The sequence below is a fragment of the Populus alba genome, chromosome 9 (assembly GCF_005239225.2).
Source record: "Populus alba chromosome 9, ASM523922v2, whole genome shotgun sequence".
NCBI lineage: Eukaryota > Viridiplantae > Streptophyta > Magnoliopsida > Malpighiales > Salicaceae > Populus > Populus alba.
In genome coordinates, this window is record NC_133292.1 from 1,356,371 (window position 1) to 1,381,849 (window position 25,479).

Genomic DNA, 25,479 nt, shown 5'->3' on the forward strand with positions numbered 1-25,479 from the left:
AAAAAGAGATATATATGAGAAAGACCTGTTTGGTTTCAAAATTTATAATGAGATTTTTTTTTTTATTCAGAGGAGATTTCTTGCCTTTTAAATTTCATAACTTGAATTAAGAGTTTTAATAAGATAATCTATATTTACTAATTTTCTTTTCTTTAGAGGCTGGAAGATGAAATCTTTGAAAAAAGGAGTGATATTAGTGCCAATTATTCATTATAAACGTGCAACGTTTCTCCTTTTGATAGGTCTTCAAAAAGCTTAGGAACTCTTCCAGTTTGTAGTGAGGACTTTAGAGGGGTTCTTTTTTATTTCTAAATTAGTCCTAGAAATCGAGAAGTGTGTTCCGTCCAAGGCCACTATTTCTCATCAATTATATAACTTTCTTGTAATTAAGATTTCAAAATAGAGTTTTAAATTATATTTATGAAAAACTATGATATGTTGATTAATTAAATATTTGTAAGAATATAATACATGGATAAATAATTAATAATGAATATGAAAAACTAGTTAGGAGTATATATAAAAAGGAATTACTCAAATATATATCTGAAGTTTTACTCTCATCGTGATTAATTTTTATTATAATATTAATGCTTATGAAGGAGGGAGGAGAAGGATATTTCTTTAGCCTGATAATTTCTAAATAATTATACAAAAAAGGAAGAGTGCATGTACGACTTTTTCTTGTCTTGGATTGAAAAAATTATTAACTACCAAAGTTGAGGCCAGTTAGTTATACACAAACACACACCAAGTACTTAGTCCATGGTTTGGAAAATGTCGCAATTTAAAGGCCTGTAGCTATCATCTCATCTGCTGTTGAATTTCTTCTTCAGAAGACTTAGGGATGCCTTTGAAAAATGTAGAGAGGGAGAGGGTGAAGTTTTGATTTAGGGCATCAAAAAAACTTGAAGATGGAAAGTTCTATCTGGCTTTGCTAATATTTATGACGGGGCAGTGTACTAGTTTGAAACTCATTGAACTTGTCTTTCATTTTGACCTGTGTGTGTATATATTTTCCGAAAGAGAATAAGGACTCTTATTAATTTATTATTATTATTATTATTTTCTGTCTACACCCCAGGTCCATTATTAAAAGGCACGAGCAGACCTCCCCCAGTTTCTGTAGGAAGTGAGACCTTTTGGGGTTCCTTACAGTAGAGAGGATATCCAAGACAGGAGATCTTGAGAGAGAGAGAGAGAGAGAGAGAGAGATGGGAAGGGCTCCTTGTTGTGACAAGGCAAATGTGAAGAAGGGACCATGGTCACCAGAAGAAGACTCGAAGCTTAAAGAGTACATAGAGAAATATGGGACTGGTGGCAACTGGATTGCTCTACCTCAGAAAGCTGGTAAGATAAACTCGAACAATTAGGAACAAACCATTTCATCTCTCTCTCTAATGGTGTTGCTTTGACATGGTTTTGGTGATTTTGATGATCAGGGCTGAAGAGATGTGGCAAGAGTTGTAGATTGAGATGGCTAAACTATCTGAGGCCCAACATTAAACATGGTGAATTCTCTGACGAGGAGGACAGGGTGATCTGCAGCCTGTTTGCAAACATTGGAAGCAGGTGCATTAGTTTCCATTTTAAAACAACTTCTTGACATTTCTTTTTGTTTGTTTGTCTTTTGTTTTGATCCATAATTTCTACTCTAATTACACAAATTATTTGTTTTTATCTCTTCGTATGTGAGTGCTTTTTCTTTCTCTTTCTCTTTTCCATCAGTATCATCTGTCATGTGATGAAATGATATTGAGGCCATTTTTCTAAAAATAGCCAGGGAAGGAAAAGGAAACAAAGAGAAAATTATAGGTTGTTTTTCCTTTTAAATTAATAAAACCATCTTGCAAAAATCAAGAATAATTTTCTTGTTTTGGATAATTTCTGTGCATGCATGCCTAGTTTGGATCCAAAATCAATACCTCCTTACAGCTGTGAAGTGCATACTTAAGACTTCAATTCTTATGCAACCTCTTCTTCTTTAACATGCAATTTGCAGATGGTCAATAATAGCTGCTCAGCTACCAGGAAGGACCGACAATGATATCAAGAATTACTGGAACACCAAGCTCAAGAAGAAACTCATGGCCATGGCTCCTCAATCTCAAAGAAAAACCCCACCATTCCCATCTTCAGATCAAACCGATCCACCATTACCATCTCATTCACTGTTATCAATCTATAAAGACTCTGGTGACTCTTTCTCTTATTACTCCCAGAACAAATCTTTCACTGGCTTTGATCCCATTTCACAAATTCCATCCAGTTTCTTAAGCAACAACAGTGTTTCTTTTGCCACAAACTCTTTACTTTTCCAACCCACCAGCCAAGAGGGACTGTTCAGTCCCATGCAATACTATCATCCAGCTGTGAAAGACAATTTCTTGGTGTTTGGTAGTGAAGCAAGTTGCAGTTCTAATTCTGATGGGAGTTGCGGCCAGATAAGCTATGGCAGATATGAGATCAAGCAAGAAGATATGGGATTTCACAGCTTGATGTCAAATAATGGGTATGAAAATTATCAGAACCAAAAGTTCATGCTAAGTTATGGCAACCACGGAGTTGAAAATCTGAATCAATGGGTAGAGAAGCCAAATGGAAATACTGGAGAAACCCCATCGGACTATGACATCGTTGAGGACGTCAAGCAACTGATTAGCAGCAGCAGTAATAATAATATTAATCCGTGTAATGACAGCCTGCTCATTGATGAAAACAAGACGCAAGAGAAGGTCATGTACTACTACTAAATGAAATGATATGTATGGACTGACTGGAAGTAGAATCAAGAAAGATTTGACGGGGTAAGGTGGAGAGATTTCAGACAAGACTTTGAGTTCCTGGAGGATCGTGTTGTTTCCTCTGATGATTATATGTAACATTTCTTCTTTTGACAGTACATTGTTTTGTAAAGTTTTCCTTTTCTTTCTATTTTTTCCTTGTGCTTTTTATGGTAGGGTGATAGATCTAGCTTTCTAGTGGACGATGATGATCATAGTTATGTGTTAATTTGTACGGTCTCTCAGTCACATTTAAGAGTTATAAAACTAGCAAAAAAAAAAAAAAGTATATTAAAGTAATAAGTTTTTTAGATGTTTTTAATTATTTATATCAGTAACTCACTCGAAACCATTGAAAAATATTAATTTAATATTTTTTCATGCTAGCAAAATGCAACCTTTTCAGCAAACAACCATGCATTGCACTTCTCCCTTGGTAAAACTTAATCTCGTTTTGATATCTAACTTCAAAGAATATGGGCAGTGGGTTTTGAGCACCCTCTACTTTTGATTTCCATATGCGTCAGTGGTAATGCTATAAATAATGAATATGTAATTATATTATTAGAGATTTGATGACCAAACGATTACAAGTTTAAATCTCATTATTCCTATTTATTTGATAAAAATTAAATATAAAATAATAAAATATATACAAGTTTCAAGTTTAAAGGGCTTTTATTAGAAGATATCTGTTACAGAATAATATAAATTATATCTTGAAACTTTATCTTAAACTTCTGCATTGAGATGATTGTTTAATAAATTTTATCTTTAAAAATATGATTTTTATTTATGATGTCTGAAGGGGTAATTGCGGTGATCACTATAGATTGTGCACTTCTTTTTGCCAGGGATTTTGATCGAAGAGCCCAAATATCTTATAGTATTAAAGAGCGAGCTAAGGTCTGACTATAAATTTTTAAAACAAGGAAAGATGGTGGTGGAGATTTTGGAATTTTGTGGAGGCAGAAGCTTTAAAAATGGTGTAATAAATTATCATGATCTCAGTCTTTCCTTACACAACCCCCGTTTATTTATCTTTGCATGGTCCCGTCTTTTTTATTTCTATACGCACTTATTGTAATGAGACATATATAGCTACCATTTCTTTTCAATATAATCTCAAGTACGTACGTGTATATAGCAACTCTACATACAAGTGTATCTATCATCTTGTTTTTTAAATCCAAGCTTACGATCGTTGCTGACAACTACTTGATTCTCACCACTAATTAATTTATAAATTATTATTTTAACCTAATATATAGAGATGGGCTTGATATGATAGTTAAAACTATAAGCATCTCTGTGTCAATTTAATGTTTTCTCCAGGCCCCAAAGTGGACGAAAATTGAAGCATGCACACCCGCAAAGTTCATATGTACGTCTTGTTTTTTTTATTACAACAAAAGAGGTCTGGATTCAATTATTTTATTTTATTTTATTTGGGGGGGGGGGTAAATACTAAATTAATATCGACCACCTAGAGATGTATTTAATATTCTAATTAACGCATATAGGTAGAGATCACTGTATATGTTGAGGAATGGTTTGTTGAGAGTTTCTTGTAGAATATGCTCTAGCTGCTGTTTCCATATGATCATATATATAAATTAATTGATTCAAATAACTATATATCACATAACATCAACAAGAATTTCTCAATAATATAAAGAATAAAATTAAAATCAAAGCATGGTAGATAGAATTACTATACTTACGAATAATAGTATCCCTACAAAACCAATGTTTCAAAATTCCAAATAATTATGATTATAATGTAAAGATTTGGGTTTTACTCATGACTTTGGTCAGATTTAACTGATTTTTTATAGCTGAATTACATGAATATAATCATTTTTCTTTCGTCACCAGTGACTGACCTAATTTGGGTTTGTAAATTTTATGCAAGCAAACACAGAGTGACAGGGAATCCCCATCGGGAATTACTCCGAACAGGTCCAAATTACCATGAGCCGAAGATCTCAGTCAGGCAGTGCCATTTTTCTATATATGTGCCTCTCTGGCCTTGTTTCGTATACTTCTTCTGCCTGTACACATGGATCAGATTGGCAATATTAAAAATATAATATTAAATAAAAATGAAAAGCATCTCATATAATTTTGTTAAGAAAATATGTATCTCAAATGAATTATAAACTAGGCTGCCAGCTATATGATTTTCTTTAATAAAAAAACAAGTTTTCCAATTTTGATTGTTGGAAAGAAGATGGCCATGCTCCGGATATCTATTTCTAGGAATGTCTTTTCTAGTGAACTGTAAAGGTCAAAAGGCGTGGCACCTCCTCACAATTCTCTCTCGCATTTAAACAAAAATTAATCTTTTTGAACAATCACTTCGTTTTAATTCTTATTTTAAGAATGTGATTTGCTGTCCACACAAAAGGATATATATATATATATATTGTATGTTTATTGCCAAGAATAATATTAAAGAATGTTTATATAGTGTGTTTGATAATGTAGTATAAATATTTTTATAAGAAAAATTTAAATGTTTTATAACGTTTTCAATTTTTATCATATTTGAAAACATTAAAAATAATTTAATTTATTATTTTTTCAATTCAAATGTATTTTGATAAATACTTTGAAATCTATTTTAGAATCATTATTAAATAAAGCTCTAGTGTATGTCTAGTATTACGGTAGATTTTGTGATTATTATTTTTTAAAAAATAGATTTTAAAAAAAAAAGTTATATATAGCTAGATTTTTACTACCATATGAGATAAACAATATTAAAAGTTACGGTGATGACATGAAGTCATGGTAGTTAAACCAACACTTGGAACCATTCCTTTTAAGGACATTGATAAATGTTGGCAGTTTGAGAAAAAAACTGTAGCAGGAAATTTAATATATTTTGAGAAGGGCAAGGAATTAAGTAAATGGCCCTTTTCATGACTTGAAACAGACACTTGAGTATGACATCGCTATGAACCTCTAAAGTCTTGTTTGGGACTTTGGTTGACTATTGTTTATGACCTGAAGAAACCACTTTAATCATACATAGGACAACACAAACAAATTTTCTACCACCCAGAATTTTCTACTAATGATTAATGCCATTCACATGAAGAGTTCTTGTTTTGGCAATAAAAAAATGTATAAATCACAGCCTCATGAGGTGCGGATTGAGAGGTTATGAGGTAGGTTGGACTTAGGGTTGCTAATTTGACTGCTTTTTGCTCACGGGTCTTTGTATTTTTTTTTACTCCCTTCTTTTACTCTAGTAAGCTGTGCCCAAGGCGCTTCAAAGATGTATGCAAAGTCTTGAAGAGAAGATCATATGTCTATGATTGTGTTTTCGTCCTTTGAAAACCCAATAAAGGGCTATGTCTTTGAATTTGTAGACTGACCCTCCTTGGGATAGCCTCCCGAATCTCAACCATTTCATGAAATATTAACTAAGTCCATTCTTCCTCTACCAAACTTCGAAGCCTAAGCTTTGAGAATGGTCACACACATAGTGATGGGTATTAATAACACTATCCTTTCCATACCAAACTTTCATCCTCACTCGACCATGGACCATGGACCATGGACCATGGAAGGGGTATCCAGCAAATATCAAACTTGAACAGTTGGCACAAGGATTTATTTAGGCTACCAACTTTATATCCGGTAAAACTAATATCAGCTTTCTAGTAGTGACCATAGTTGTAAAATCTTGTCTAGGTTTAAGATCTAAATCATAGGTACGATTAAAAAAAATAAATTTAAACAAGTAATCATCTCATCTTGATCTTGACTAGGTTTCTAGTAATGACTAGGGGTGTTTGACCTTTTTGTTTTTGTTAGATGTTATATCTAGCCCTTTTCTTTATCTTTTTCAATTAAAATATATTTTTTCAACATAATAATCCATATCATAACCTAATTTTAGGTTCCCCAAAATCATCGTTTCTCTTTTATATATATATATATATATATATATATATATAAAATCTACAAGGACAAGCAACTTGGTTGATAAGAATAGGCTGAAGAGGGATCTAAATGCATAAATGAGATATGGAAATACCAAGCTAGATCTTTGCAATATTGGAAACTCAATTGTACCCTTGAAGAAACTAAATATGAAAGACAATGCAAATTCAAGGTTAACTTAAATGAACATTAGATGAATTTGCATAAAAATTAAGTTTGAAAGCTTAATTATATTTTTAATACACTAGCTTGATTTAATCATGGGCCTAATTAAATATTTAATTAAGTTTAAAGATTAATTTAGGCAAAAAATTTTAAAAAAGTAATTAAGTGCAAGAACTTATTTAGACTTTTAATGGGTCAAATTAATTTTATTAAAGACTTAATTGGTGAAAAATTAAGTTTGAAAACTTAATTCGGGTCTAATTGAGATTGAAATTTTAAAAGATCAAATTTAATTTTTAGAAGTTTCATCAGATGGAATCATGGATGAAATTGCGAGAAAATCAAAGTTTGGATGTCAATGAAGAGCCAAATTGAATAATTTTAAAACCAAGAACCAAAGTGCAATTGGCATGCAACTTCGAGGACTAAAATCAATCAAAATCATGAGTCAACTTGAAAGAAATTAAAAGTTTGATTGTTGATAGAGTTCAAATTGCATAATCTGGAGCCCAAAGATCAATTTGAGAAAGACACTCAAATCAAAGGAGTCAAATCAAGATTTTCAAAGGTATGGTTGTAAAAATTTAAAATTTTATGGGTCAATTAAGGATGCATATGCTAAAATTAAAATAACAACTATCAAATTAAAGTATGTAAAATCTCAATTAGAAAACTCTAATTTATAAGGTCTAAGCAGAACGACATATCACTTAATTTTAATGAAGAGAAAGAGTGGCATGTTGTTCGGTCCCTATTTACCATTTTCTTCTAGAAGGCTAATCAAGTTGCTACTTTCAGACAAATAAACATGGCATCTCCGACCACTTCAGAGACTCCGACCACCACCACTTGACTCTAAATCAAGAATGGTTTGATCCCTTATATCCTATCTAAAAGAGTAAAATCCTAAAATGGATAATTTATGTCCCAATCTCCAAATAACCTTGACAAAGTACTCGACCTAATCATCCATGACTGAAGGAAAATTCACCATGACATAAAGAACTCTAAGGTTGTTTTTTCATGTGTGATTTATGTTCATAAAAGGATAAAAGAGTACCAGACACCCTCTATTTTTAGAGATGAAGGTTTTGCAAGAGAGAATACAAATCTTCCTTAACAAACTCTTGGCAAAAACCGTGGTTTTTTTTTTTTTTCATTTCTAGTTTGAGTTTGCTTATATAAGCTATATGCTCAACAGAAGGGGAAAAAACTACAAAGAGAAAAGAAAATAGAAAGCTTGGAGAAAATTAAACCATTAAAGTCTCTTGATAGAAAGGCCATAAAATGGAAAGAAAGAGATGGAAGGCAGAACTTATGAATCATAGATTAGAAGCAGAAATACCATGGATCTAAAGCTTGAAGAAGGAGCAAGAAATTTCAAAAAAAGTCTCTATTTTTTCTTTCAAATTATTGCTTAAAATGTTTGTTAGGCATCCTTTAAAGTCTTTTGCTAGTTTAACATCCATGAATATTTGTTTTGAGATGTTTAAATATGCTTTGAAAATAACTTGTGTATCTTCAAATTTTATTTGATTACCTTGATTGATGTGTTAGAATGTGGTAATAGAATGATCAATGTTAGTATAACATGTTGTTTTACATGCTTTAATGTTTAGTTAATCAATAGTGAAGTTATGGTAGAATATGTTGAAGTATGATGTTGTTGTTAGTTAAGCTTGTTTTGAGTAGTTTGCTAGTTTTGTTTGAAGTTGCAAGTATAAAGTTCAAGTTTAGAAACAATAAAAATAATCAATGCAATTTTTTCTTATTGACAATAATTGTCTTTGCTTGCTATTTTGCTCTTGATTTTTTTTTTCTTATTGTTTTGATTGTTCAAATAAGTTGTGTTAAGCATGCTTAAGTTATGGTTGCTAGGTTTACATTACTTTTCTAGGTTTTTTAAGGCTTTTTGTGGGTTTTCATGCATTTCTAGGTTTATGTTCATTAGTTGAAGATTGCCTTAGGTCTTTGTTTTCTATGTCTTTTTGATCATTTGTTGGTTCTTACATATATGTACAAGCTTTTTTAATCACTAATTTAGGGTTCTAATGGCTTAAAAACATTGAAATCTTGGCTTTTGATCCTAGATTTTTTTTTTTGGTACTTTTCACATAAAAAAATCAAATGATTGTGATGTTTGTTTGATTGTTGTAATGATCCAACCCTAAATTGTTGCTTGAATTATAATTTTACATGTATTTTAGCCATTTATTTGATGTAATTTAGTTTGGCTTTGAATCCATACTCATGGGTTCTTCTTCGCACTCTTCATGTTCTTCATTAATTTCAAACAAAAAACCTCACTTGATTTTCATTTCTTCATTTCTATTTTTGAATTGTGTTTTTGGCCTTAGGCTTTAGGCTAAGAAACCCAACCCACATAGTTGGGTTGAGCCCTATCCAAACTTAAAGGTGTGTTTCGCATGTCCAGTTTTTATCAAAGAAAAAAATGCATTTTCTTATCTTTAGCACGTGTTTGTGAAATATGGTCATAAAACAATTTCTAAGCCTCTAATTTTTAGTTAAGGACATGTTTAGAAAAAATACCCTGCTAGTTTTCCAATAGTGTTTCTTTTCTCTCTTTTTTTTTTTTTTTTATGTTTTTGCCAAACAAACCCTAAATTATTTCCAAAACTTTAGAAATAAATTCAGGGACCATTTTAAAATTATTTATGGGTCTTGCATGTTTTCTAATCTTTTCATTTAATATTTAAGATGTAAACTTACACAATAAGATATTGACTCGATATTAAATTCATCTGCTTTTCTTCAAAATTTTAGGAAAAAATCAAAATAAATTCCTTATTTAAAAAATACAAAAATATGTTTTTATTTGTGTGCAAACAACCAAATTCTAAAAAAAAAACAATTCATGCATATTTTATATAAAAAAAAAATATTGCATTTTTTCATACTTTAAAAAATACAAAAATTAGTTAATGGGTATCATGACAAGTTTATGATTATCCATTAGAATTTGACTAAAATTTCAAAAATACCATTAATTTTTTTGCCTTAGAATAGTTAGGTTTTAGTCTGATAATGTAAATACCTTTTCACTGAGAATAGTCTTTTCTCGAACCTTAGACAGACCAATGAATATAAATATGATTTAGAAAAAAAAAAATCAATCAATACTACAAATTACTATAACTATGGTGCATTAAAGACGATGTGTCTTTTCATGCACAACTAGTCTTTTTATCTACTTGTAGGTTTTCTAATAACTATAATATTAAATAACAACTCTTTTAAATCATGATTTTATAATCAATCCCAATGCATTCAAAACTCTCATCGATCAAGGAGGCAAATCCACCATTCAACGTCGTGCATGCCATGACAATCCATATACCCTTCAAATTTGACATGATTTTTAAATAATTATGTACCTAATATGTAAAAAATTAATAATAATAATAATAATAATAATAAATTACTCATGAATATTTGCTTATAATCAAATTTTTATTTTTAATATTTTTAAATTAATCTTTTACATGATTTTATCACATTTATTTCCTTAACATTCAATCACATACTACATATTATGTTGATATATGTTTTAGTAACTTGCATTTGCATTGACAATCATGAATTTTCTAACTTGCAACATGCATCTTTATCTTAATTGAAATCAATATATTTATTATCATTTACTAACACATAATTATTATTTTATTTTATTAAATGCACAAAATAGTTTTTCAGTTTGCAGTTAAAATTTCCTAAAAGTTAAAAAAAAATAAAAATAAAATAACAATAACAATAACCCATTAACATCAGTAACTTGTCTTCTTCTTTTTTGCTTTGATAAAACAAATGCTACATCGGGGAAAGATGGGTGACCTGCAGCATTCTCGTTTTTAGTCAAGAATTGGAAGAATTGGGTTGAGCATTCTTCGATGAAAATATAAGTATAATCTAGTTGTATATATTCTAATAGTTGTATACTTGATAGCCTTAATCCAAAATATTTACATCGAACAATTGCCCATGAGAATCCAAGCCATCAATCGTATGAATGAATTCCACCATAAAGGACAGCCTGCATCCAACATCTAGAGCTCCCTTGAAACAATGGCGTGACACCTAAATTTCCTGCTCAACAAATTTCGTCGAGAATGCCACTCCACACTGATCCAATCTCGTCTCATCTAATCTATACACACAGAATGCTATTTTACAATAGCAATAGCTCATTTTTTCCAAGGAAAACAGGGGGGGTTTTTCCTTAAATGCATCTATTTCTCCCCTGTCGATCTCGTTTGCTGGAAAAATATTTAACACCAACACAAACGTTGTCATTCATTTATCATTCGCAGTACCTTACGGGAAAGAGTAAGCAATAAAAAAAGTATTTGTTAAATAGAACTATAGATCATCTCCATTAACAAACACAAGAAATGCATGCATTGAAAACAACTTTCCCATCATAATTTTGTCACCGTTGCAAGTCTACTTTGGAGAATCCTTCAGAGGAAAGAAGCCTTCAAAACTGCAACACGCCTCTTTTCCTGCATTAAGACATTTGAGTTTCAAATTATTATGACCAGAAAAGAAACCATTGACCTCACAAAAATGACAAAAAGATCAATGCCGAGAACAAGCATGGATTACAAAATGAACTGCAGTCAGGCCACCCTTACACCACATCCCTTATGCTTTGCTGCCTTGTGCACACGGTAGAGATTCCAGCTAAACATAGCTAAGATCTCGCTTGGGGGGCTGGGGCATGGGGCAGACATAAAGGAGGCAGTTCGGAATGCACTGCTTTACACACTACTTAGATACAAGGCTTGATACCAGAGTTGAGTGTTAATTTTTGGAGATCACACACGTGACTGGGCAATTCATCATACACTCATGGGGCTCCCTCCCGATAATATATGGAACAAGACAGTTATCGCATGCACCAGAATTGCAAAGTTTCCTAGCAAAATATATGGAGCATGATAAAGGAACACCCAATAATGTGCAAGCAACTCATGTTAACATATCTCAGAGAATAATGAGGTATGGAGAGGCCAAAAGGCATGCATGCATGGTAAAGGATGGTCAATGTGGTCATTCAAGCAACATAGTTTTTACCCGTGTTAGACAACCTTTTTGTTAGGCATGTTAATCCTTAATTCCCCAATGAAGTTAAATGTTGGCCTAGCAGGGTAAAGTTATATGGAGGTTAAAATGAATAAAGCAACCACCACCAGCACCATCACAATAACATTTCATAAAGTTATAACTTGTAATGCAACCAAACACCCTAGAAACTTGCACCCTTAAAAGCTCCTACACCCGCAACATTCATATCCTCGACAATTAGTTAAGAGAACATTTCACCAGCAACTAGTGACACACTCAAGTCTTCATGATGTAATCTTGAACTGAACCTTATTTACTAACAATAACATGTATTCCCCAGTTAAGAAAAAAAATACATCTACAATAAAAATGGATGTCAGTACCATGTGAAAACAATTTTGCATCATGAACAGTAACAATATAAAGTTGATTCTGTTGCCAATCCATGAAAGATGGAAGAGATAAAAATAAAGCAATAGCAACAATAAAAAAAGCTGTATAGTGTCTCACATGATATCAAGCAGCAGATTCAGTTATTTTTCCAATAGTTTTGAGATCGAAGATTTCTATCCAATAGCCATCAGGATCCTTAATGAATGCTATCCCTTTCATTTTTCCTGCAGCCAGACTCACAGATTTGAGCCAAGTAATTATAAAATATAAAATAAATGATGCACCAATGGCAATAAATTCCTTTGTTGCACCATAAACCCAAATAAAACAGCTATTTTCCTTAAGTCATTGGTGCAGTTAATTTTTTAGGCCTGCGATAAGAAAGGAAATTAGAAGACAAGTACACAGTGCAATGGTTGAATGTCAATAAATGTGTCTTCAGTAATTCCATTGGAAGTCCTTTTCAGGTTGAAAAGAAAAGACACTAAATTAATGCTTTTTAGGTGCTTTTCAATGGTTTTGAGATAAAGTATGTCAAGAGCTTCGAAAAGAACCAAGCAACAAGCACTATGGAAAAGCACTTCCAGCCACATTACCAAAACACATTCTATGTTTACTAATATAAAGGTAAGCTTTTGAGAGATGGTACTACTCCAACCAAGAAATCATATAACTTAATGGTTAAATTTAAATTAAAGAGAACCAATTTATATCAATTCCCATCCATGGACTATGGATTAGTCAAGAGATTCATATAAAGACAACTGTAGAGGATGAGGGCAGAGTCATCAATGATCAAGTCCATTGAGATAGTCAATAGGTTGACCACAAACATTGCAGCTAATTACCACACTTTGTACCATTCATTTTATGAGACAATGTAAACTTATGGTCCATGAATCAGTAGCACAGAATTTGATGATGGCATCGTGAACTTAGCTAATATGATAATATGATTTCTCAGTTCATGCAGAAAGTTTCATTCTCACAATATCATATCACCTAGCATATTAATGTTTAAGAAGCCATGGCACAACTTCTATTCTCCTTTATTCCCTAAACATATACCACCTCAATTTACTAAATTAGAAGTTTCTTGCCAGAGCATGATTATTGAGAACAGTCTCAAGTCCTAAATCTAAACCTAATTCTTAATCCATACAATATCCTCACCACTCATGGACCAGTGATGAATCAACATTCCCAAACCATCCTGCTCCAGGATTTATATGTGGCTGTTTTCTTTCCCTCTTCCTCTTGACATGCACACGTGTGCACAAAAGAAGCAGATGGGTACATCATACAGAAATTTACCTCTTATTTCAAACTAAAAAAAAATGTGTAGAACAACTTGCAGGTCAAACCATTGATTGATGCCATGTATAGGACAGAACCCATGCCCAAAATTAACATCAGTTTTATCTAGCCAAATAGCAAACCATTTAACCTGATCACTACATTACATATAAACTACCAGCTACAAAGTGCAAATCAGATGCTCATGTTAATTAACGATAAACTATTTTATCATCTAAAAGAGGTGTCTTACCATCCTCGGGTTTTTTGACAAACTCCACCCCTAGGCGTTCAAATCTCTCACATGCCTTGTATGTGTCATCAACAGTAACACCAATATGTCCTGAAATGCAAATAAAAACCGTCAACATTACTTCTTGCTTGGGATAATCATCTTTTACAAATAAAGTACCATAAATGTAAAGAAAAAGAAGGGATTGATCTTGTATGTTAGTTAACAGGAGATGTAGATTAAAATTTCAATGACAGAGCAGCGCATTATGACTTAGCCCCCCTTGTTTGATGTCAGGTAGAAACTAAACTGTAAAAAAGCGACTTTTGATTTGAGCCATGCCAACTGTTAATGCAATCAAAAACTCTTATGGCAAGTTCTGTAAAAATGCAACTGTTAAGTGAAGCAATCAAAAACTCTTATGACAGACAGGATTAAGAAAGTAACCCTTCCTTTCCAAGGGTTCATTGAGGTGCTATAGGGTGCAAGACTGCATTCACCATCTCTTCGTTTAAGTTTTTCCATTTAAGTTTGAACATTTCTTTAAGCTGAAGTGATTATTGATTTTGACTCAAAATTGACAGAATCATTTATCAAAAGAGACATAAGGAAAGGGGAATTTTAAAGCATATATTATAGTATCATTGCCAAACACATATTCATTCAACTTGACGCATTTTGCTAGAATAACTTATTGATTTTGATTCAAAGCAACTTTTCATTGTGATTCAAAGACACCATATACACCACCGAAAAACTCTGAAGATCTTGTTCACAGCTTCTGTTCCATTCCTATTAATAAACCACCAACAACACAAAAAACCAGCCCCACAGACCCCAAACTACATTGATACCTTCCTCAAGAAAAACTCATACCTCATATACCCTAGTCTATTTGGTCTTGCATCATGAAAATAATTAATTATACAGAGACACAGTTAATGGATTGCACAATAATAGCATGTCATATTTAATTATATGCATGCCTCTATTTTAAAATAATATGACTAAAGTGGCCATCATAAAAGTGTTTTCTAGAAAGTTTTGACAGCCAAATTGCATTCAAGTGGTACACAGTGCCAAAGATCAACATATCAAAATCATCAGTCTTGACTATATGATATCGCTTCATATATGCCACAATTACACGGAAGTCACATTTATTACAATTATCATACTGCTACAAAGGGTGAATCTAGACAAAATCCTCCTGAATCATAAAATCTTACATACCGAAGCCACGCGGTTCTGAATTTCCATTGTGATATTTGAACTCAGGATCACTTTCAGTGCCCCAATTACTGTTGGAAGCATTTAGTTGTCAGAAAATATATCAAAAACAGGGCACTAATAAGGAAAAACAGAAAGGAGAAACAAAAACATTGTGTTTTGAGATAAGAAAAAAGAGAAAGAAGTGCATCAATCATTCTAACTGTGTTAGTTCAATTGTAGCCTTCCGACCAAAAGTCCAAACTGTTCTTTCAACTGAGTCGCCTGGAGCTGATGCATGATCCTACATCAAACAGATATGTCCACTGTAAAAGCTGCAGAGCATAATGATTTTTTTTTTTAGCTAAATATATGGCACCAAAAGAAGGAAAGGAATGTGGTGAAATTCACAAAATATTAACACTCAAACACACCCCATAAATAACACTAGCTCTTTTAGATGCATTGCTATCTAAATTACCTCATAGCCCAAAAAGTACAGGCTGAACTTCATCTCTGGAAAATCCAGTCTCTTTAGCAACCTGAGATTTCCAGAAATGTGAACGTATCATTATTACCAAGGACAACCTATCCATATTGAAAATTTAAAAAGGAGTTGTTATATACAAGTACGACTTAATTTTATAGACTTTTACTCATGTATATCCAAAATGATATGGTAGCACAGAAGCAAAGCATGCTTACACAAACACCATCAATTCACCATCTTGAAACCCAGCGTCATAAGGTTGTCATCGTTTAGTATCTTACCAAAGAGCCAGTCTTCAACCAAAGAAGAAGGAAAAGGATAAAAAAAAAACCACCTTTTGGGTTTCGTTGCAAAAGTAAAAATTTTATCTTCAAAAAAATAAAAACACCCTCAAGCAACAACATCTCTAACATCATATACTTTGTCAAACACCCTCAAGCAACATCTCTAAAACCATATAACCTGTCAAACACCCTCAAGCAACAACATCATTAGCAGCATATACTTTGCCAAACACCCTCAAAAAACAACATCTCTAACACCATTTACTTTGTCATTATTTCATGCTTTAAATAACAGTGGCAAACAATTCCAATATCTTTAACCTCTTTTTTTCCTCGAAAAAAAAAATCAGCACGAAACCCAAATAAATTACACTAGACAAAATTAAGGGGGGAAAATCCTAAATCATAAAATAAGGAAAAAGAACCAAATCACCATAATTAGTTTTAACGAGAATAAACTATTTTACATTAAGAAAAAAAAGAAAAAAAAAACTTACGACATGCCCAAAACACGAGAATAGAAGTCAAGACTGACTTTAGGATCCTTAATTCGAAACATCTGCATAAAATATCAAAATAAAATTACTAAACCCCGTCAATTCTAAATCGAAAAGAAAAAGAAAAAAGAAAGGGCTTACAGTTTGTTGCATGATATATCCTTTAGTAGCTTCATCAGGAGTGGTGTGAAGACCTGGATTGTTAGAAGCTGATTCCTTCGCTTCCGATGCCATTGAAATGAGTCTTGGTCGATTTGGATTCTGCACAAACAATTTAAAGAACTGAAATTAAGACAAAATCCACTAAAAAATAAAGAACGGAAATGATTTTTGTTTCTTTTAGTTGGCAGTGGTCATAACTAAACCTTAGTAGTTTTAGAATAGAGAAAAAATGGGTTTGGTTTTATTGAAGAAGATTTATTAGAGGTGAATCGAAAGAAAGAAAGGCGAGATAAGAATAAGGTAGCGGCGGTAGCCATGCGAGGGTGAGTAATTATCATTCATTTACCTCTGTGGATTCAATTCATTCCGATTTTGATTTGGGAGTATGTTTTTTATGTTGTTTTTTATTTTAAAATATATTAAAATAATAATTTTTTATTTTTAAAATTTTAATTTTTATATTAATATAATCAAAAAATTTAAAAATATAATTTTTTTAAAAAATTTGTTTAATCCTCTAATTCATAACACAATACCAAACTTATAAGATATTAATTCAGTGAAACCTTTGATCCAATCAAATTTTTTAATAATTTAATTGACACAAACAAATTTGGTTAAGTCTTGTAAAAATTAATAAAATATTATTATTTTAATAAAATTAATTAATTTAAGTTAATTTAAATTATTTCAATATTTGTTGATTGATCCAAATACCTACCAACCTAGTTGTTTTCTTAATTAGTCTTTAACTTGGCTTTATAACTAGAGTAATAATTATTTATTATGTGGTATTAAATTGTAAGACTTTTACTAATGTAAATACCTCATAAATATTTTATAAATATATATTAAAAAATTACTTTAATGTATTTAAAGTTTTACATATAAATGAGTATCACTATTTATATTATGTCTAAGTCTGATTTTATTTTTCTAGAAAATAAATTAGCAACACATTGTCTAGTTTAGTTTTTTTTTTTTTTTTTAATAGACAACACTCCTGCCTAGAGCATTATTCAATCAACTTTGATATCATAAAATCAAGATCCAAGTTTTGGATTCAAAATAATATTTTCAACTTTTTTTTATCTAAAAACATCTCAAAATCATCATAAAAACCTCAATAAAATCATTTTCAACTCCAAAACACTCTAATTAATTAGTTCAAAATCAAATTGAATCAAAACAAAATTCACAAATTTCAATCTACCTTTTCCAGCATGTTTGAAGGTGAAACCGTCTTCATCAAACTCTTCTCTCTAAGAACAATTCATTGACACAAAGTTTAATTTTTTTATCGTCAACCAAATATTTTCTCTCTCCTCTTCCTTTTCCATCAAGCTTCTCTCTCATCCCTCAATATTCAAGGATTGGAGAAAACAAAACACCTTACAATCATTATAGAAACATCAATAAAGTCATTTCCAACCCTAAAACACTCTCTAATTAGTTTAAAATCCAAAATCAAATCAAATCAAATCAAAATAAAATTCACAAATCTTGATCTACCTTTTCCAGCATTCTTAAAGGTAAAATCACCTCCATTGAACTCTTTTCTCTAAGGCCAACTTATTGACACTTGATTTTTTTGTCGTCGACTAAACATTTTCTCTTTCCTCTCACTTTTCCATCAAGCTTCTCTCTCATCCCTTGATGTTCAAGGACTGAAACATAAAAACCTTAAAAAATAAGAACCAAATATGTATAGTTTGAAACTCGAGAGATGGAATTGAAGTTTCTCGCACTTTTTGAAAAAAGAACTCTATTTTTTTTCCTTTAATTTTCATCCTTGTATTTTTATATTTTTTATTGAACAATAACCTAAAATTGTATTTCATAAAATCAATTTCTAATTTAATATCAAAATATTCTATGATACATCAAGTATGTAAGAATATGCAAATAAAAACACATCCTGACATATAAAATCATGTGAACATAACTTTCAAGGATGGAATTGAGAATAAATAAAGTTAAGTTAAGAACCTGAAAGGATAAAAATGTCTTTGAATAGTAGGGTGAATAGTTAAATATGAGAGGTTTAACAATATATCTAAATGCTACCATCTTTTAATTTAATTATAAAATGTTCACACACACAAGTATAATGAATCTACTAAAATTCATAATAATAAAAACTACCATTTTATTCTCTCTCCCTATTTTTTTTATCTCAATTTGCAATGGAAAAATCTAGTATGATCATAATGGCATATACAGTTCACTAAAACTAATCATTGTACTACATAAGGATATCAAACTCTTATTGGTCTTATTTTTCTTTTTAAAATTAGAATCTCCAATTCTTATCCTCTTTTAACAATATATCCAAACAGAAACTCAAACATGAGTTGGATGTTTCATGCATCCGAACCCTGACTAATAGTTATAGCACAAATCGCTAATCCCTCACCTAACATAGAAATTTGTATATGCTTCAAAGAATTAAAGTAAGTGATGCATGAGGTATTAGTTCATATCCAATATACAAGTACATGTGTCATACGTACAAAAGAATCCATGTTGATAATAAAAATGATACACAAAAGGGTAGTAAAATTTAAAGCATAAAAATAAAAAATGTACAAACTAACAGAAAAATAAAACACAACAACTAGACAAACAAACAAAGCTTGGTCCATGGAAAGTCCCTGGTGGAATCGCCATTCTTTCGCTCGTGTATGGCATCGCGGAGATCATTCTTCTGGATTTGGGTTATCAAGATAATTGTGGGTGGAAATGATAAAGAATTCTTGTCTTTATCAATAAAAAAAAATAGGAAAAGAAAGTCGTCACCTAGTATTACGGTCACTAGAAAGTCTAATGGTGTGTGAGAGTTTGGAAAGGAGATTGGTTATGCAAGAGAAAGACGTATCACCTCCAGTGCACCCTACCTATGGTAAGTTGTTTTGTTCTTTTGCTCGAAGTCTTGTTTATATTTGTTAGTCCATCTAAGGTTTGAGAAAGGTCCTTCTTGGAAAGGAAATCTTTATCTCATCATATTAACACCTAGTCATTCTAAAGCCCATAAAAATCTATCTAGGATTTAAAAAAAGTCCTCCTTTGTAAGGAGATTATTATTTTATTAGGTTAAAACCTAATTATCCTAAAGGCCAAGAAATAATAAAAAAAAGGTTTTTACTTGAAATTTTTGTCAAATCCTAATGGATAATTGCAAACTTGTTATGATACTCATTAACCAATTTTTTTTTTTTTTTGTATTTTTCAAAGTATGATGAAAATGTAATTTTTTTTTTTATAAAATATGCATAAAAGTTCTAGAAGCTGGTTGTATGTACATCAAATAAAACATATTTTTTGTATTGTTGAAATGAGCAAATTGTTTAGAAATTTATGAAAATTTCAACGAGAAGTGAGCATTTTTAATTTCGTGTCAGTATCTTATAATATATGTCTATAGCCCCCGATATTAAATGAAATCCTTGAAAAGAAACATATTTTTATGTTTTTTAAATATAGGATTTTTTTAGTTTTGAAACTTTTTTGAGATTCTTAGAGAAAAATCAAGTATTTTGTATACTGAGTTTATATCTTACAGTGTAAGTTTATGGAATATTTGATAAAAATGCTAGAAAAACACGTGAGGGACCTAAAACTAATTTCAAAATGGTTCCTGGATTTTTTATATATTTTTTAAGGGTCTGTTTGGCTAGACACACAAGTATAAACAAATTAAAACAAAAGAAAAAAGCTTTAGGCATGTTTGCCAAATGTGCCTTTAGCTTGGAATTAGAAGCATACAAAATTTCTTAAGATCATGTATGAAAAATACCCCTTAAGAAGCCAAACAAGGCCTTATTTCTTAAGGAAAAACAAGGCGAGCCAAACACGCCTCTTAAGTCTGGGTTTAGGCTTGGCCCAACCATATGGTCTGGGCCTATTAGACTCAAGCGCATGTACGGGGTTGGACTCAGGCCCAACCCAACTCATTTTGTTAGGCCGACAATCGACCCAACGAACTTTTTTTTTCTTTTTTTTAGAAGTGAGTTAGACTTGACCCAGCTCTACAGGCTGGATTTAGGTCCAACCCATGTCATATGGTCATTTGCCTAGCTCATTGACCATATTTACTTTTAATTTGTTGTAGAACATGAATTATTCACGTTCTGCATGCAAAAGAAAAAAAAACTCATAAAGAATGAAAAGGAAGAAAGATTACTTGGCCTAGGGTGTTGATCACTGGTGGTGGTGTTCGTCGGTTGTAGCAGCTCAAGGTGGTGAGGCGGTGGTTGACAATGGTCGAATCAAGAGAAAAGAAGGAAAACCTATAAGGTTACATGAGAAGACTAATGGTGGGGATGGTGGTGGTTTATGATTTTTTTTAGGTTTTTTTTTTTTTTGTTGGGATGAACCGTAGGTTACTGTAGGGTATAGTGGAGGTTGTTTGGTTTCGGTTTTGATTTTTCTATTGGTTTGAGGTGAAAGAGGGGCTATTGGAAAATGGTGGTTTTTTTTCTTTAGGCTGATGCATGGGTCTTTTTTTTGCTATTCCCCCCCCTTTTCTTTTACATGAAATCCAATCCTATTTATAGGGGTGAAAGAAAAGCATGGGTGGTCTCGCAAGCATGGTGTATGGTTGTTGACTCGTCTAGGAAAGATCTCATTCGTTGGCCACAAATCAACAACTCGATCCTACAAAACTAGGTTGTAAGGCTAACCAAGTTAGGGGATTCAGGCCACTTCTTCATCGAATTTTTAGGTGATAAATTGGCGGTTTTCGAGTTGAAGGTGTAGTAAATTGTTAGGTCATGATAGTGGCGTGTTTTGTTTCTTATATGGTAAAGGTATGAAAGAGAGAGAGAGTGGAGAGGCTAGAAAAATAGCATCAGAGTTTTCATTTTCAGGTTCATTGGGGAAAATGATGAACAATAGCTAGATGACACGACACATTGTCTAACATATATTTTCATTTTGAATTGGCATTAACCAAAATGACGTCATTTTGAATCATAACACGTTATTTTAGTTAAAACATAGCCAAGAAACACTGTTTCATTTAAATGAAACAACATCGTTTTGGTGTTTAAGGTAAAATTAGGTTTTAAACTTCCTCTTTTAATTCCAACCCTAAAACTTTCAATTATTCAAGTAAGTCATTAATTGAATTTTGATTCTACGAATCATTTCAATTTCACCCTTGCCAAGTTTCAAAAGCACCATCTAATTCCAACACGTTTTACATCTTAGTCCTTGAATTTGGATATCTTCAATTTCGTTCTCAATTGACCTTCTAACTTTTAATCTCTTCAATTTCACTTGTGTTTTCAATCGAATTTGGTCCTTGAATTCACGCGCCTTTTCTGTAAAGATTCTTGATTTTGAATTTCTTTAATTTGGCTGTTAATTGACCTTTGAACTTTTAATTTTTCAATTTCATCTATATTTTTAATCGAATTTGGTCCCTAAATTCACGTGCTTTTTGTGAAAAGATCATTGGTCTTGAATTTTTTTTATTTTGGCCCATAATTGACCCCTAAACTTTGATTTTTTATTCCTAATTTCACCTAATTGAGCTTTTTTAAAAAATTAAATCTGGTCCTTTAAAATTTCAATCTTTTCAATGAAGCTTCGATTAAGCTTTCAAATTTAAGTATTCACTTAATAAAATTAGTTTGACCTATTAAAAGTCTGATTAAGTCCTTTCACTTAATTGAATCTTTTAATTTGACCTAAATTAACTATTAAACTTAATTAAATCTTTAATTGGACCCATGATTAAATTAAATTAGCCTATTAAAAGTCTAATCAAGTCCTCAAACTTAACTTAAAAATCTAGTCAAATTTAGTTTGACCTTGAATCTACATTGTCTTTCAATCTTGGTTACAACGAGGTACAATCAAGCTTCCACTTCTGTCTAAAATCTCAGTTTAGTTCCACCATGTATTTGCAACCCTTCTCAGAATATTCTTGCCAAGTTGCTAATATTTTTCTATTTTTTTGTTTTGAATTTTAAAGGAAAATGATAATTTTGAGGAAAAACCGAAAAATAGGTTATAATAGTAATCATCTTAAAAATATATTTCTTAAAATAAGATAATTTATTGCTAAAAAGATAATATAATTGAATTATGATTTACTCAATTATTAAATTATTTCTCCAAATATATTTAATAATAAAATAACTAATTAAAAAAACATATCAAATAAAATATTGGCATTATTAGTACAAAGTTCAAATCTAACAGAATTGAAAATGCAAGATAATAATTTCATTATAGATACATGTTTTTTGTTATCATTCAACATTACTTCATCATTAAATTTAATTTCATTGAGAAAATGATCAATTTACATCTCTCCATATTATATATCATATTAACTTTTTAATAATGATATTCATTTTCTTTCATAATTTTAAAAAACTTAGTTATTGGGTAAAACATTTCTTATATTCTCTATAATAAAAATCACTCTTTGATTAATTAATTTACTCTAATTCTTTCATTTTTTTTAATTACTATAAATTATTAAATTGTATAAAATAATTTATTAATTATTTTGAGCAATTGAGTTTTTCATATTAATTTGATGAAATGAAAATGAAACATTTAATACAATTACACTCTTAAAAGTGTGTGTGTGTGAGAGTGAGAGAGAGAGGGAGGAGAATTTGTTTAAACTTAGTTATGTCCAACTCATTTTTATCTTCATCTTCGTTTCTACAACTAAATGTATTTTGTCTTAATTGTCTTCTCCTCCTCTATTTTAATTTATGTTTTAATACAATAACTAAATAATACCTAAATATATCAATGCAACAAATAACTTTAAAAACTAAATTGTATACTCTTAAAGGCTACTCTTGTAATAATTATTTCAGTAATAATTCACCTCCTTATTCTAACCTAATAGCAAACACCACCTTAACATAAAAACTCCCTTTTAAATTAATGCTTCAAAATTCAAAGAATTTAACTAAGATTTATAAAATCTAATATAAAGAAATTTAACTAAGATATATAATAAAATTATACATCAATCCACAAGTTTTAACAACCTCTCTAAATTTAAGATACAAGTTTAATAATTAAAGAAAATACCAAATTTTGGCACATTAAAGGAATGAAATTTTTACATAAAATCAAATCATTTAACCTCGTGATTGGAAGCTTCCAACCATTAACTATGTTAAACCATTATTTATAAGAATTTAATATGCTCAAATCATAGATAATGAACAAAGCGAGTCAATTTTTTTTAGGCATCTTCAAGATATCATCTTATAAAGGGAAAAAAGCTGAGAAATTCCCCTTAACTATTATTGGTTGAGGTATCATTAGTTTATGAAATGTCATTAATCCATAAACAAGTTATTTTATTTGATTTAATCCATTATCAAATCAAATTTGGGAGAATCATATCGCTGATGGAACATGTCACATGCTAGTTATAAGTGAGACTAAAAAATCATTGTTAAATCAAATAAGAAAACCTCTTGAAATATTGGTTAAAATGCCTTTAGTTTCTAAAATAAAAATCTCATGACTAGCATGTTAATATTCTGTCAGTAATCATATAAAATTTTAATTTGATTTGGTGATGAACTAGGTTAAACCAGACAATTTGTTTAGGAACTAGTAATTTATCAAAGAACCATCTCAACCCAATAGCTTAAGCTGTTAGGTGAGGTCTTAGAATATGATTTATATTATTCTCTAACACACCCCCTCAAGTGAAAGCTCTTTGAGCTTGAAACTTGTACATACTTATTTTACCTTGTGCTTAATTTTTATTAAATAAATGAGGATGATGAGATTCAAACTCATGACCACTTGGTCATTAAGACTCTAATACCATATTAAAAAATCATCTTAACCTAATAATTTAAGTTATTAGATGAGGTCATAGGATATAATTTATATTATTCTATAATATAATTAATATGAAATTTTAAATTCAAGAACTAATTAATGATATTAATCTGACCAACAGCTTACAGGAGTTTCTTACCTTCCAGCGGTATAAAAACATACATCTTGAAAAATACATTAGTGATTTATCATTAACAAGGATATCACATTCATAAGAAGTTGGTTTCAATAAAAGCATTCTTCAGCCTTATTATCAAACTAGCAAGGCAAGTTTTTCCATAAACTGTTACGGGCTATAGTTTTTAATTAGAATAATAATATAATTTATATTATTCTATAATATAATTAATATGAAATTTTAAATTCAAGAACTAATTAATGATATTAATCTGACCAACAGCTTACAGGAGTTTCTTACCTTCCAGCGGTATAAAAAAATACATCTTGAAAAATACATTAGTGATTTACCATTAACAAGGATATCACATTCACAAGAAGTTGGTTTCAATAAAAGCATTCTTCAGCCTTATTATCAAACTAGCAAGGCAAGTCTTCCATAAACTGTTACGGGCTATAGTTTTTAATTAGCCATATATATATATATAGAGGTACAATTCCCCTAATTAAACCCACATCACCAACAATGTCTCCAACAAAAAAATCATGAGATGTCAACTTTATACCATTTAAACCTTTTAATTTTTAAATTTCCAAAGCTAGACTAAGAAATTAGTTGTATTTTTAAATATCAACTACATTTATAATTTTTTTCCTTGTTAATTATGATCAAGAACACCAATGTTGCATCAAAATAAAGTTATATGAAAATCTTATTTGATATTGAATTTATAATATGATATAAAATGTTTCATTAACATCTAATTAAATCGATGTTAAAAAAAAAAAAAAAAAAAAAAAAAAAAAACCTAACAAGAATTTGGCATGCACCAACCAACACAATTAAATTGATCTAATCCATCCATCTTAAAATATATATATATATTTTTAATCGAATTTGGTCCCTAAATTCACGTGCTTTTTGTGAAAAGATCATTGGTCTTGAATTTTTTTATTTTGGCCCATAATTGAC

The 25,479-nt window shown here is 30.7% G+C and overlaps 2 protein-coding genes across 4 annotated transcripts; one reads left to right on the top strand and one right to left on the bottom strand.

The window, feature by feature from the left end:
- Positions 1-1,066: 1,066 nt before the first annotated feature.
- On the top strand, positions 1,067-3,094 carry LOC118034768 (uncharacterized). The gene is made up of 3 exons (XM_035040158.2): positions 1,067-1,350; positions 1,443-1,572; positions 2,003-3,094. Exons 1-3 carry the CDS (start codon positions 1,215-1,217, stop codon positions 2,751-2,753), a joined length of 1,017 nt encoding a protein of 338 aa, XP_034896049.1. The 5' UTR covers positions 1,067-1,214; the 3' UTR covers positions 2,754-3,094.
- Positions 3,095-11,190: 8,096 nt separating this feature from the next.
- LOC118034767 (lactoylglutathione lyase) lies at positions 11,191-16,924 on the bottom strand. 3 transcript variants are annotated; one of them, XM_035040157.2, is made up of 9 exons: positions 16,900-16,924; positions 16,533-16,652; positions 16,392-16,453; positions 15,602-15,662; positions 15,345-15,424; positions 15,145-15,212; positions 13,933-14,022; positions 12,501-12,607; positions 11,191-11,425 (listed from the first exon to the last, which is right to left on the bottom strand). In XM_035040157.2, exons 2-8 carry the CDS (start codon positions 16,623-16,625, stop codon positions 12,507-12,509), a joined length of 555 nt encoding a protein of 184 aa, XP_034896048.1. In that variant the 5' UTR covers positions 16,626-16,652; positions 16,900-16,924; the 3' UTR covers positions 11,191-11,425; positions 12,501-12,506. The 3 variants fall into 3 exon arrangements, with proteins under 3 accessions (XP_034896048.1, XP_034896047.1, XP_073267606.1); XM_035040156.2 differs by lacking the exon at positions 16,900-16,924 and adding an exon at positions 16,757-16,893; XM_073411505.1 differs by lacking the exons at positions 11,191-11,425; positions 16,900-16,924 and adding exons at positions 11,450-11,841; positions 16,757-16,893.
- Positions 16,925-25,479: the final 8,555 nt, after the last annotated feature.